General features: G+C 40.5%; 1 protein-coding gene across 1 annotated transcript in view; it reads left to right on the forward strand.

Moving 5' to 3' along the window:
• The first annotated feature begins 636 nt into the window (after window positions 1-636).
• TDRD1 (tudor domain containing 1) overlaps window positions 637-14,875 on the forward strand; it is a 48,819-nt gene continuing 34,580 nt past the window's right edge. Inside the window, exons 1-3 of the mRNA XM_029920419.1 lie at window positions 637-711; window positions 7,924-8,254; window positions 10,656-10,705. Coding sequence (XP_029776279.1) covers window positions 637-711; window positions 7,924-8,254; window positions 10,656-10,705 — 456 coding nt within the window. The remainder of the gene's footprint in view (window positions 712-7,923; window positions 8,255-10,655; window positions 10,706-14,875) is intronic.

The following is a 14,875-nucleotide window of genomic DNA, read 5'->3' on the forward strand; positions in this document are numbered from 1 at the left end:
GCGCGGACTGCGCAGGCGCCCCGCGGGCCCGGGGCTGGCTTTGGGAGCCGAGGTGAGCGCGGGGGAGCCCACCTGGGCGGCGGGGCTCCCGGGCACGGGCGGACACCACCACGGCCAGGCTTCAGAGACGGGTCGGGGTCGGCGGCCCTTTTGCCTCTTGCCAGGTCAGGGTTCCCAGGCGCGTGGCAGAGCGAAAAGGGACTGCGTGAGGGTTGCGGTCGTTGGGCGCCGGACGTTGGGGGCCGGACGTTAGGGTCGGGCGTTGAGCGGGCACGAGGGGCCCGGCAGTGGAGAGAGGACGGAAGGGTGGAGGGGCCCTCGGAGCCCGGGCAGGGAAGGGCAGGTTTAAGGTTGTAGGTTGTGGGGGAGGGGCGAGAGACTTGAGAATTGAGCCCCTGGGCAAAGTGGGGGGTTTGGAAAATAGTACTTCCGGGGCACGACTCTCCAAAATGTGGCCGTCCCCTGGCATCCCAATGGAGGAGCTCTTGGCGCTTGTCTCTAAAAAAAAAAAAACAAACAAACAAAAACTAGTGTGTGGGTTCAATCACTGGCTTCTTTAACCCGAAGCTGTAGAGCGAACAGCACGAACACTCCGTAAACTTGCCCCCAACTTACACCCTTCTGTAGGGAACGCAGATGCACCACGGCTTTAGGGAGCCAGCGCTGGTTTTGCAAGTGTTTGTAGCGTGTCTGCTGTGTGCAAATCAGCATGTGAGTCCCTGCTGTAAATACGCGGGTTCGGTTGGCCTCTGGAGTTTGAGAAGGTGCTTCTAGGTACACCTAAGGGTGTTGAGTGCGAAGTGGCGGCCTAGGAATCACACCTGGATTTTTCATCTCAGGTGTGTAAGGGGCTCACCCGGGTCACGGGGCAGGGGTTGGCAAGTTAGTTCACCTGCCCAGGTCTTCCTTACTCAGCTGGAGGAATAAGGAAATAGGAAGACTTTAAACCTCAGATTATTTCAGTGGGCGAAGTAGTTATTCATGAGTGGAATAAATTCTTTCTAGGAGTGGTGTAAAAGTAAAGTCGAGATAATAGCTGCCTTTTACGTACTTAGTGAACACTGGCCACTGTGCTAAGTCTTACACACGTTCTCAAATGTAATCATCATGGGTAAGGATTATGAGGAAGTTAGTTAAGGTTGGCCAGTTTTACAGAAACAGTCCTAAGAAGATGAAGTGATTTGGCCTGAGATAGCAGAGCTAAAAGAGGAAGATGAGACTCTGCCCAGATTTGGGTCTGACAGGCTTTAAAATTCATGTTCTGCTGAACCTTTGGGCTTCCTAGCTTTAAAACAATGTTGGGGCGCCCTGGTGGCTCAGTCAGTTGAGCATCCGGCTTCGGGTCAGGTCATGATCTCACAGTTCTGGGTTCGAGCCCTGCGTCAGGCTCTGTGCTGACAGCTAACTCAGAGCCTTGAGCTTGTCTTCAGATTCTGTGTCTCCCTCTCTTGCCCTTCCCAGCACACAACTGTCTGTCTCTCTCAAAAATAAATAAAAACATTAAAAAACATTTTTTAAAAATATCTTAAAACAATGTTTGCTTTGAGTAGCCGTTTTCTCTCAATACGTGGGGGGAAACAAAAGCAAACAGAAGACAAAATCACAGCTCGGTATCTGCTGCAAGTACTTTTGGTATTAAAGGACTTAACACATCTTGGTAAAAATTAACTTTGGCCTCTAGGCTGTAGTGTTCTGGGAAGGAAGGAGAGGGCTTAAGGTCACTGGTTGTAGGTGTATGCAGGGGTGCTCCTGGCCACGTGGAGGAGCGGGGAGCAGGATTCCAAGGGAGTAAAAGAGAAGGTTTGCCCCTCAGGGAGCTTCATGTTTTATTGATATTAAATCATGAAGCACAGAACAAAAGGACAATACAAAGCCAAGGCCTTATTTTTGCTGTAGAACGCTTAGTAGTCACTTCCATGCCACTGTACGTTTTGTTTTGTTTTTTTACATCAGTGATTCCTTTAACATGAAGATATTTGGGGACCTTCCTAATTAACCTCTTGTGTTAAGGAAATACATAATCACTACAGATTTGGGAATGGTTATAAACTCTCACTCATCACTAGTAGCATGTAAAACAATAGTAAAATTGTAGGTAGGGGAAATTGTTTGTTTTACAGCTGGGTAAGATTTAGCCTGTGAGGTCTCATGACCTTCGCAGCAGTGTCTGGAACCCCTCTGTACACAAATCTGCAGCCCGAGGTTGGCAAGCACAGGATTATGGAATAGCATCTGCCCCCTCCTGATTCAGATATGCCCGGTGATCGGTACAGGATGAAGCCAAACAAGTAGGGATAATTGCAGGTTTTTTACCGGTGTTCTTAATGTTGAAATGCGTGTGTTAGAACTCCTGGAACCATAGGGGCGCCTTGGTGGCTCAGTCGGTTAGGCATCTGACTCTTGATTTCAGCTCAGCTCATGATCTCACAGTTTGTGGGATCGAGCACAGAGCCTGCCTGTGGTTCTGTTTCTTCCTCTATGTACCTACTTCACTTGACTGCACACATGCACTTTCTTTCTCTCAATAAAGTCGTTAGAACTGTACACCAAAAGAAAAAGGCATTTTTTATGGTACAGTAATAAACATGTTTTAAAAAAAATAAATTCTACAAGATTTTAGGTAACTGCAAGTTTTACATGTACTCACAGAATTCCAGGCTGCCACTCCCAAAGCTAGTGCATGGTGGAAGTAGTTTAGTGTTCAGAGTAAGGGGTGGTCTGATTATTCTGCCGCCCTGTTGTTGGCTCACATCTGCAGTCCTGTGCTCCACTAGGAGAAGCATGTCTGTATGAAGGTTTCTGATGAGCTAGAGAAAACCTAGACTTAGGAGGACTCTGGAAGGTGTTAATGTCAGCTGCTGAAGGACCTGGGGGAAAGTAGACCTGGTGGACATCTCGGATATTTGAAAGGTGGTAATTACAGGACAGCACCAGGAATTGGGCGGGCAGGGGGGTGGAGTGAATTATTTTGTAAAAAAGAGTACAGTACAATTGGCTGTCCAAAATTAAAGGAAATTCGAGGCCTCTAGTTATAGAACATGTCCTCATGTCTGTTTGCCCTGGGCGTTGGGATGAAATTCCTGAATAGGGTGGAGGCAAGTGAGGTGTCTTTCTAACCTACATATTCCACCTTTTTATTTGCTGCTCAAACTTGTACGTTGGGTGTGAGACTGATTCTTTTGTTGTTCCTGTGGTCAAATTTGCTTACTAATTTTTGGAGTTTGTAAGAGTGGTTGTATGACTTGAGGTTTTGCTATTAAATTTCAGAAAACCTCATAACATGATGTAATTCTCCATTTAAGACTGCAGATGTTAATTTCAGACAATGGATTTCATTTTCCCTGTCGAGGTTGTCATGAAAATAGTGCAGTAGTGCCTTTTAAGTAGCTTCGTCATACAAATATCTTTTGAATGCCTCATTGTACAGAACACCATGGTAGGTGCTATGGGAAATGGGGGAGGGGTTGTTAATGGTTTTAATAAAATATGGTCTCTGCACTCACACTACGTAAAATAATCTAGAAGACGGACATAACTGTCTATAGCTACTGTAATACAGGGTAGAAATTTGCTGACGGTGGATTGACTGTCAGCCTTACCAAACGACAAAGTTAGGAAAGGCTGTTTCAGGAGTTACATGTTGTGTACTGAGGGTCCCACTGGTGTCCTGAGAAGAGGGCTGTACCCTACTTTTGTGGTTTAAATATTACTTGATCCTTGGTTTAGAATTAACCATACTTTATGAAAAATAGGCTTCATTTAAATGCAATATTGATACTTTAATCTTTAAATTTTTTTAATATTTATTTTTGAGAGAGTCAGAGCATGAGCAGGGGAAGAACCGAGAAAGAGGGAGATAGAGAATCTGAAGCAGCCTCTAGACTCTGAGCTGTCAGCACAGAGCCTGACACAGGGCTCGAACTCAGAAGCTGTGAGATCATGACCTGAATTGAAGTCGGATGCTAACCAACAGAGCCACCCAAGTGCCCCAGAGATATTTTGATCTTCAAAATGCTTTTTTATATAAAAGTAATTAATCTTCACAATTTGAAAAATTATATATAGTGAAAAGAGTCCTTTGTCAACCTACTTTATACCATAACACTCATTGTTTAATATATTTCATTGGTTGTGCTTACATGAAGAGGTTATTTTTTTCCAGTCATTATTGAATATACAATGTTTCTGATATTTTTCCTAACATATTTTACAATATTTTGGAAAACTAGGATCCTAAATGGTAGTGTTAATATTCTACTTGGTAGAGGCATCACAGTTGACTTTTTTCCTCCAGTATTTTTCATCATTTTAAATAGGATTTTTTGTTATTGAGGATTATTTTAATGGGATGATTTCTAGAAATAGAGTTGCCAGATGAGTGGCTAGGCATGGTTTTAAGACTACATCTGTATCTTGGGGCGCCTGGGTAGCTGAGTCGATTGAGCATTTGACCTCGGCTCAGGTCATAATCTCACAGTTTATGAGTTCAAGCCCTGCATTGGGCTCTGTGCTGACAGCTCAGACTCTGGAGCCTGCTTCAGATTCTGTCTCCCTCTTTCTCTGCCCCTCCCCTGCTCATGTTCTGTCTCTCTCAAAAATAAACATTAAAAATTTTAAGAATACATCTATATCTTAAGAATGTATATTTATTTAAAGACACACCTATGTGTACATCTGTGTCTCCCTGTATATCCAGATTGTCTCCCAGTAGACACATACTACTTTATATTCCCTGCAGTAATGAGTGTCCTTTTTAAACACACTCATGTTGGGCAGAAACTAATACATAGTAATTTAATTTCAATTTTTTTTATTGCAAATGAGGTTGAATGTTTTCCCCCCTATGTTTATCAACCATATTCATCTTTTATGCATTCTGTTCATGCCTTTTGCTCATTTTATTCAGATCTGTATCAATTGTGCTGCAAATAACAAAACTCATGGGTTTATTTGATGCCACATAAGTGTATAGACAGATCAGGGCTGATATAGTGACTCAAGGTTACTGCCAGAGACAGCAATTGCTCTGCCATTTTAGCTCTACCAACCTTAGGCTGTACCTTCTTCCTTTTGCTTATTTAAGTGCCCTGATAGTGTTATAGGAAGAAAGGGTTGAAGGATCCTGCTGTCCAAATCTGTCCACGTTCATCAGGAAAGGACAGCTTTCTGAGAAGTTCTGCTCAGGAGAATTGATTATGGCCAGTGTTGTCTCTAACTACAGCTGACAAATCAGAGGTAGAAGATGGCCTTTGGGCCAATCACAGTGTCTGCTACAGTATCTGAATGTTTTTACTATTTATCCCAATTAAAAAATTTTTGATGTTGAATTTTTCACCTAGGTGTTCATCATTTCCTGGCCTCTGCTATTTTTTTGTAAGGTTTTATATAGTCATGCTTGTGATCATTTCCTTTGTGATAGTTTACGAAATTTTTAAACAAAGAAAACAAAACCCGGAACCCTTCATCTTCTAATGTGGTTGTAGGCAGATTCTCTGGGAAACCAAAGCTGAGATGCAAGTTTGTATGCATCTGTGTATGAGTGAACATGGCATTAGTGTTTCTGGAGTTAGTTGAGGTGGCCTTTCTAGTCCAATATATGCCCAGTGTTGGAAAAATGAATACTCTTGCTTGTATTCATCATGGTACTTAAAATATCACCACTTGTTTTCTGTCCCTTGACAAGTGTCTAAGGCACCCTCAATATTTTTGACTTTGAGTTGTGTTTTATCGGCTATTAATATTAGTATTCCATCGGGGTTTTTTTTTTTTTGGTTATTTGCATAGCACATGCTTCAGTTCTGTTATTTGCAACATTGCCATATAATTTTTTATCCCTGCTTCTTGTGCATAACAATTAGCTAATCTTTTTCTCCCTAAGTCTTTTTCTCTTTGAATTCAGACTCAATCATCCATTCTTGGATTTGGTTCTGTCACATTTGATGTTTTCCACTGGCCATGGTTGAGTTTCTTTTTTCTGTTAGACTTTTTTCTTCTTCTGTAACTTAAAATTTATGTATTGTTTTTGTTCTTGTAGTTACCATAATATTTTAATGCATTCTTTTTTTTATAAGTTTATCCATAACTTTTTAATAAGTTTATTTTGAGAGAACGCACATGGGAGGGGCGGAGAGAATCTAAAGCAGGCTCTGCACTGTCAGCAAAGAACCCGATATGAGGCTGGGGCTCGAACTCAAACCGTGAGATTGTGACCTGAGGGAAACCAACAGTTGGACACTTAACCGACTAAGCCACCCCCACAACCTGGGAAACGCACATTCTTTAAATTGCTTGTACAGAGCTTGTGGAGTTACTCAATGTTCCTGTCCTCACCCAGCTTCCCCTGGGTTACTTGTCTTTTGTAAGTTCAAGGTATGTACTTCTTACTGCCTCCAACTTCCTTCAGTGTAGGTGTGCTTATTGCTACACATGTGCTTTCCCTGCAGCCCAGGATCTCCCACATGCCTGCCCATCTGCAGGCCTTCTGTTAGGGATCTTTCCAGAATCCGGTCCTCAGAGAGTTCCCCACCTTTGAGTGTGCCTGTGTGTCTCTTTTTTATTTCATTATTTTTTACTCTATTGTCGTGGATCAGGCTAGGCCTAATTTACTTATTTTTTTGGGGGGGGAGTCTTTTTTTAATTAAAAATTTTTTTTAATTTTAATTTTTTTATTTTTTTAAATTTACATCCAAGTTAGTTAGCGTATAGTGCAACAGTGATTTTTAGAAGTAGACTCCTGAATGTGCCTTACCCATTTAGCCCATCCTCCCTCCCACAATCCCTCCAGTGACTCTGTGTATTCCATATTTAAGAGTCTCTTGTTTTTGTAGGCTAGGCCTAATTTAAAGCAGGAAATGAGAATAGGAATTTTAGGACACCAGGAGGAGGATTTTTCTGCTCTTTATTTTCTATTTAAAACAATGTTAAACAACATTTAGGTGATACTCCTACTGGTTTAATTTTGTGCGGCTTTTTTTTTTTTTTTGAGCAGTTCTGGGACAATACGCAATTTTGTCTGCAGTCCATAGACAAAGTGGCAGCTGCGGTAAGGCCCTACTTCAAAAAGAAAAGTTGTTTGTCCACTTTTATTACTTCCCGTGGGCAGGATACTTCGTGTTCTGTAGAGTCCTAGGAAACAACAAGGCGGTGTAGGAGGTTTTTCAGACGCACGTTGTAACAGTATGTGTGCCTTATCTTCAGAGAAAGGAGCAAGCAGAGAATCCTTAAAAGCAGTAGATACAAGTTACAATGTATGGAAGCTCAGCTGGGGATGCTCAAAGCAGGGGACTTGGCGAGAAAAACAGCGCATAGAGGTCAGCTGAGGCAAAGGGTGAAGGAGACCAGGACGAAAGGAGTTTCCCAGGAGGAGGAGAGAGAGAGAGGGAGAGAGAGAGGGAGGGAGAGAGGGAGGGAGGGAGAGAGGGAGGGAGGGAGGGAGAGGGTGCAGCCATGGAGGGGCTGGGCTCCGCTTATTCAAGATCCTTACATCTCAATAGGAGCCAGGAGAGGGATTCTGGAAAGGTTGGCAATGACCCGATTAAAACAATACCCTTTATTGTATTTCACCTTTAAGTTGACTGTTCTAGGTTGAAAATGTTTCTTTTAAAATGTGCAAGTCCTTTTCTATTCCTGTTTCAAAAGCTTTTTAAAGTAAGAAATGGTGTCAAACTATGAGGTTACTCTTGATGTCTCTTGAGTTGTTAGTCTTCTCTGTGGTTGAATTGTGTGAAACTTGGGAGTTTGTACTTATCAATAGAGAATCTGGTTGTTTTCTTGTGCCTTTAGGCCAGGCTGTGATAGCACTGTTACCTCTGCTTTGGGATCATTCAGGAGCATTACCTGTTACATAAAAAGAAATCACCTGGGCCTAGAATGCTTCTACTTTCGTAATTAAACATTGCCTCTTAAATAAACTTCTTCCCATAGACTTCTGTGAATGTTAAATTGCCGTGTAATATGATGTCAAGAAGTAATTTGGAGGCATCTACTTGTAAAATGACAGAGCCATTTAATTTTGAGAAAAATGAAAACAAGCTTCCACCATGTGATTCTTTAAGAAGTCCTGGAGGACATGCTAACCACCCTAATTTCCGGTTGAAAAGCCCAGAGAATGGAAATAAAAAGAACAATTTTTTGCTTTGTGAGCCAACCAAACAGTATTTGGCTAGTCAGGAAGACCATTCAGTATCTTCAAATTCTAATGGCATCAGCGGAGAGGTGGTTGGATCCAAAGGAGATAGGAAAACGTTGCCGACAGGTGAGTGGAAACTACACGTTTAATACTTCTTGATTCTGGTGGTTTCTTTGGCTTATCACAAGTAAGTAATTACATACCCATGGGCTACTAACAGAACAACTAAATGGCTACCTTATAGAATTTGCATTTACACATTAATCTAGAAGTAAAAACCAGGTGCCAAGTAGCTGCCTTTGCCTGGATTGATCACAAAAAGGATTCCTGAGGAGAGAAAGTCTACATGTGAACCTTCCCCTGCACCCCCCATCGAAGAACTAGGAATGTAGAAAGGAAATACTGTACTCTGGCTTTTTACGGGAACTCTAAAGAGTGACCATACTTTAAAAATACTGTGCAAATTGTATGCAGACAAAACTTCACAAAAATATAGCTAAGACATTAAATTGTTAAGTTAGTTTTTTTAAGTTCCTTTAGTCCTAATTCCAAAAACCTGGTTTTTAAGGAGGCTGGGCCCTGGGTGAACATATACCAGATGCGATCTCTTAATATTATGGTGATGTACTTTCTGGCACGGGGTTCCCCAAGAGGTCAAAACTGTTTTCTCAATCCTATTAAAATACCATTTGCCCTCTTGTTGTGCCAGCTTTATGCTGATGGGGCAAAAGCAAAGATGAGTAAACTGCTGGTGCCTGGTTAGCTCCCCCTGGGCAGGGACACCAGCCTGGGCTAGGGGTCGGTGAGTTTTTCATTGCTATGCACCTGTAGTTAAGACAAAGCCGGAAATGCCAGTTTTACTAAAGTTACGTCCTTGACAGAGCAGTAAGAATTATTACGAAACCTTGAACCTTGTGTACAGGTAGTTTTAGTACTTTGCGTAACAAGACGGGAATTATCCCTATCTTCTGCTTCGTAGTGAAGTAGGAAAAGCATGTGTGTAATGAAGTTCTGAGCTATATGGAAACTTTTTTCGTGGAACCTCATTTTTACTTTAAAAGAATGACAAACTCTGGTTATTCGGGTTTAGATATCTGGCAGTCTCAAAAATGAACAAAGTGAGCCTGTCACTTCAAGGAAAACACCTGACAGTTTTTTGTTGCTAATGTGAAAATTCAAGCTTTTGAGCAAAAATGAGAATTTCAGGAAGCTTGTATCTGCCACTCTGAATGACAGCTTCTCAGTACTTAAAGACTTTTCTGGTGAGATGCATGGTGATATTAACTAACACGTGAATTTTTCAATATTGTATAATGAAATCTGTCCATATTTGGAAAATCTGCATAACTTAAGAGTTTCTCAGCCTTTTCCAAATGAACAATGCACGATGTTGCACAGCCACATATTGGTAAACATGCACTCCAAGTGCAAGAGGAATCCGTGGATGGCAGTGTCGCATGATGAAAGTTTTAGATTCCACATTGCAACTAACTACCACTTGAGTGTTGACACGATGTTAAAGGAAAATATCCATAATTATCTGAGAAGGGCATTAAATACTTCTCCATTTTGTAACCACGATCTGTGAGAGCCCAGATTGTCTTTATATTCTTTAAAGCAACATATCACAGTGGATTGAAGGCCAAAGCAGATGTGAGTCTATCATTAGTTAAACCAAACATTAAAGAGATGTGCAAAAATGTAAAACAGTGCTATCCATGATTTTTTTTTTTGCTTTCGAAAATGTAGTTGCTTTAAAAATAAAAGCAATGTCTACATGTAGTGAACTTATATTTAAATGTTTTTAATTTTAAAAGTTTAATATTTTTAATTTTAACTTTTTTTTAAACATTTTTTAAAAATTAAGCTTTACACCCTATGTGGGGCTTCAATTCATGACCCTGAGATCAAGAGTCACATGCTTTATTGAACGAACCAGCCAGGCGCCCCTTAATTTGTAAAATTTTTTTTTAACTTTGTTTATTTTTGAGAGAGAGAGACACACAGTGTGAGCGGGGAAGGGTCAGAGAGAGACACACACACACACACACACACACACACACACAGAATCAGAAGCAGGCTCCAAGCTCTGGGCTGTCAGTGCAGAGCCTGACATGGGGCTCGAACCCACGAACTGTGAGATCATGACCTGAGCTGAAGCCGGACGCTTAACCAACTGAGCCACCAAGGCGCCCCAATTTCTAATACTAATAAGTAGTGACAGACAGTCATATAAGCAAAACCTCTTTGAGGTTCCCAGTAATTTCTAAGTGTGTTAATGAGCCCGGGGTTCAAAAATGTCTGAGAACTGCTGCCTTAGTGAATGGAGAAAATTTCACAGTAAGAAGAGTGATATTTAAGGAAGTTTCAGACAACCTTTTTTATCATTCGGAAAAAGTAGGATTACTTATTTGTAGTGTAGCTTTAAGACTATTATGGTATAGTTTTATTATTTGAATATCTAACTATGGTCTTATGCATTTCTAGAAATAAAGTAATATTTGGCTTTTATGCTTTCTGTCTGTAGGAAACTCAGTGTCACCATTAAATGTTGGAAACAAGTCACTACCCAAAGAAGTAAGTAGTGTAAGTCTTTATTTTTTTGTTTTTGTGTGTGTGTGTGTGTTTTTGTTTGAGTAAGAGATTTTAAACATACTTTGCATTGTGTTGATGAAAAATTACTCAATTTTCAGATGTTAGTCAAGGTCAAGCTTCTATTTCTTTAACCTAGTACCTTTTACAAACAATTCTTTGTTTTTAGGTAACTGTAGATTGCCATGCAACTGTAAATGCAACTCTGCAGTTGACCTGGCAGAAATAATACAGATCCTGTGTAGCTGTTTCCCCGTCTTTCCCTGTGGTAACTTGCTAACTTGCTGCAGAACTTTGTACGATATGACAACCAGGAGATTGACAGTGATACAGTCAAGATAAAGAACCTTTCCATCATGGCCTTGCACGCTTTTTTTTCTAGCCCTATCCATTTTCCTCTTGCCCTTGCCATCGCCTTAATCTGTAGAAGCCACTAAATATATTCCACATCCACAATTTTGTCATTTCGAGGATATTGTATAAATGGAGTCCTATAGTATGTAACCTCTTAGAATTGGATATTTTGACTCAGCATAATTCTCTGGAGATACATCTAGGCTGATGTATCAGTAGTTCTGTTTTTATGGCTGAGTAGTAGTGCATGGTTTACCTAACATTCACATGTTGAAGTTCATCCTCATTGTTTCCAGTTTTTGACTCTTCCAGCTAAAACTGTTCTAAATATTCACGTGCAAGGTTTATGGGAACATAAGTTTTTTGTTTTTGTTTTTGCTCTGGGATAAATGCCTAGGAGTGCAATTTCTGGGTCATATAGTATTGCATATTGAGCTTAAGCTGCTAAAATGTTTTCTAGCATAGCTATACTATTACATGTTCCCACTGAGAAAATCTGCATCCGGCATCACCACCAGCTTTCGGTGGTGGTGGTATTTTTGTTGTCTTCCTTCTCATAGGTGTTTGGTGATATTTCATTGTGGTTTTGTGTTTCCCCTAATGGCTAATGATAACAGATTTGCCATGTGTATATCCTTTTTGTTGAAATGTTTATTCATATATTTTATTCATTTTCTAATGCCGGTTTATTTTTTTAACTGCTGAGTTTTGAAAGTTCTTTATGAGGCGCCTGGGTTAAGCGTCCAACTTTGGCTCAAGTCATATCGCGGTCCGTGGGTTCAAGCCCCCTCATCGGGCCCTGCGCTGACGGCTCAGAGCCTGGCGCCTGCTTCAGATTCTGTGTCGTCCCCTTTCTCTGCCCCTCCCCCACTCATGGTCTGTCCCTCTCAGTCTCAATAATAAATACAAAAAAAAGAAAAGTTCTTTACGTACCCCAGATTCTAGCCTTTTGTCAAATACGTGACTCATAAATGTTTCCTCTCAGTGTGTAGCTTGTCTTTTCATTCTCTTACCGGAGTGTTGAGCAGAGCAAAAGTTTTTAATTTTAGTGATGTCCTGATCTATTTTTCCTTTTATGGATCATGTTTTTGGTATTCAGTCTAGAAACTCTGTGCTGCTTCAGCTGGGGTTTTTTTCCCCCCGAAAGTTTTATAGTTTTACATGCAGATTTGTGGTCTGTTTTGAGTTACAGTTGTAGCAGTTATGAGACTTAGGTCAAGGTTGAATTTTTTATTTTTGAGGTTTAATTTCTGTAGCACTATTTGTTGAAAATGGTGTTTCTTCCACCGAATTGCTTTTGCACTTTTATCAAAAATTAATTGGGCATATTTGTGTGGGTCTATTTTGGATTTTCTGTTTTTATTTATTTTTTTCCATTGACCTATCTCTATATCCCTCCAACTACCACCCAGCACTGGAGCTATGTAGTGAGTTTTGAAGTTGGGTACTGTGATTCCTCCCACTTTTTTTTTTTTTAATGTTTATTTTTGAGAGAAAGACACACCCACAGAGCATGAGCTGGGCGGGTGGTGGGGTGTGCAGAGAGAGGAGGAGTCACAGAAACTGAAGCAGGCTCCAGGCTCTGAGCTGTCAGCACAGAGCCTGATGCGGGGCTCGAACTTGTGGACTGTGAGATCATGACCTGAGCTGAAGTCGGACACTTAACTGGCTGAGCCACCCAGGCGCCCCACTTTTTTTTCAAGGTTGTATTGGCTTATATACAGTTCATATGCCTTCCAGTATACATCCTAGAATAATCTTGTCATCTCTGCAGAAAGTCTCACTGAGATTTTAATAGGAATTGCATCAAACCTGTATATCAATTTAAAGATTATTGGTATCTTTGTTGTGTTGAATCTTCTAGTTCAGGAACGTAATCCGTCTCTTCATTTTTACTTAGATCTTCTTTGATTTCTTTCACTTTGTAGTTTTCAGCTTATAAGTTCTGTGCACATGTTATATTTACACCTAGGTGTTTTTTTTTTAGTGACTGTAAATGCTATTTTTTATTTCCATGTGTTATGTTCATTGCTAATATATATGATTATGGTTTTGCATGTTTCTCTTGTATCCTGTGACTTTGCTGAAGTCACTTACTCTAGGGATTTTTTTTTTGTAGATACCTTGGTATTTTTTACATAGGCAATTGTATTTTCTGCAAATAGGAACAGTTTTATTTCTTTTCAATATATATGCTTTATAGTTCCTTTTTTTTTTATTTTTTTATTTTTTTATTTTTTGCTCTATTGCACTGGCTAGAACTTTATAAAAGTGGTGACGGTGGATATCTTGCTTGATTTCCAGACTCTGTGGGAAAGCATGGAGTCCTTCACTATTAAGTGTAATGTTAGCTGTAGGATTTTTGTAGAGCTTTGTCAAGTTGATGATATTTTCTATTTCTACTGTTTTGATAGTTTTTATCATGAATCAGTGTTTAGTTTTATTTTTTTTAAATGTTTATTTTTGAGAGAGAGAGAGAGAGAGAGAGACCTACAGACTGAGGATCCAAAGCAGGGCCTCCGAGGAGACAGAGGATTGGATGTAGTCTTGAACCCAGGAGCCCTAAGATCGTGACTTGAGCAGAAATCGAGACACTTAACTGACTGAGTCACTCAGGGGCCCTGGTGTGGAGTTTTTCTAAATGCTTTTACTTCATTCATTGATAATTAATCCTTTAATTTGTTAATTTGATGGGTTTCATTGAGGTTTTAAAATAGGCCTTGAGGCACCTGGGCGGCTCAGTTGGTTGAACATCTGACTCACGATTTTGTCTAGTGTCATGATCTCAGGGTGAGTCATGACGTGGGTCATGAGATCCAGCCCCGCATTGGGCTGGGCACTGGGCATGGAGCCTGCGTGTTTCTCGCTCCCCCCTCCCACCCCTCTCTGCCCCTCCTCTGCATGCATGTGCGCTTAGGTACTCTTTCTCTCAAAAAAAATAAATGTACCCCACCTTATATCCCTGGAATAAACTCCACTTTGTCCTGCTGTATAATTATTTTTCTATATTGCTGAATTACATCTGGTATCTTTTTTTTTTTTTTGAGAGAGAAAGAGAGAGCGAGCCAGCAAGAGCGTGAACTTGAGCAGGGGAGGGTCAGAGAGAGAGGGAGACACAGAATCTGAAGACAGTCTCCAGCCTCTGAGCTAGCTGTCAGCACAGAGCCTGACACGGGGCTCGAACCCACGAACCATGAGATCATGACCTGAGCCGGTCGGACACTCAACCCACTGAGCCACCCAGGTGCCCCCATCTGCTGTCATTTTGAGAAGGATTTTTACATCTGTTTTTATGAGCAATGTTTGTAATTGTCCCTTTTTTACTGTCTTTGTATGGCTGAGAAACAAAGGTAACGTTAACTTTCTGAAAAATAGGTTGTATAGGATTGCTGTTAAGTCTTTAAACATTTGGTAGTATTCTCCAGCAAAATCCAGCTAAGTATGAAGATTTTTTTAGCAGTTTTAAAATTATTTCAGTTTCTTTAATATTTATACGACTATTCAAATTCTGTCATATTGTGGTTTGTGATTTTTGAGGAATTGGTCCATTTTGTCTCCATCATGTTTTCTGTATGTGTAGAGTTGTTCAAAGTATTTCATTATCATTTTTATGTCTTCAGGGTCTATAGTAAGATACACATTGTTTTGTTCCTGATACTGGTAATTTCTGTCTGGTTCAGTTTTCAGTCTTGCTAGATCAATTTATTGATCTTTTCAAAGAACCAGGTTTCTGGTTTCACTGATATTTCTCCCAAGGTTTTATTTTTAATTTCATTGATTTCTGCTTTTGTCTTTATTGTT

Source organism: Suricata suricatta, chromosome 2 (assembly GCF_006229205.1).
Source record: "Suricata suricatta isolate VVHF042 chromosome 2, meerkat_22Aug2017_6uvM2_HiC, whole genome shotgun sequence".
NCBI classification, from domain to species: Eukaryota; Metazoa; Chordata; class Mammalia; order Carnivora; family Herpestidae; genus Suricata; species Suricata suricatta.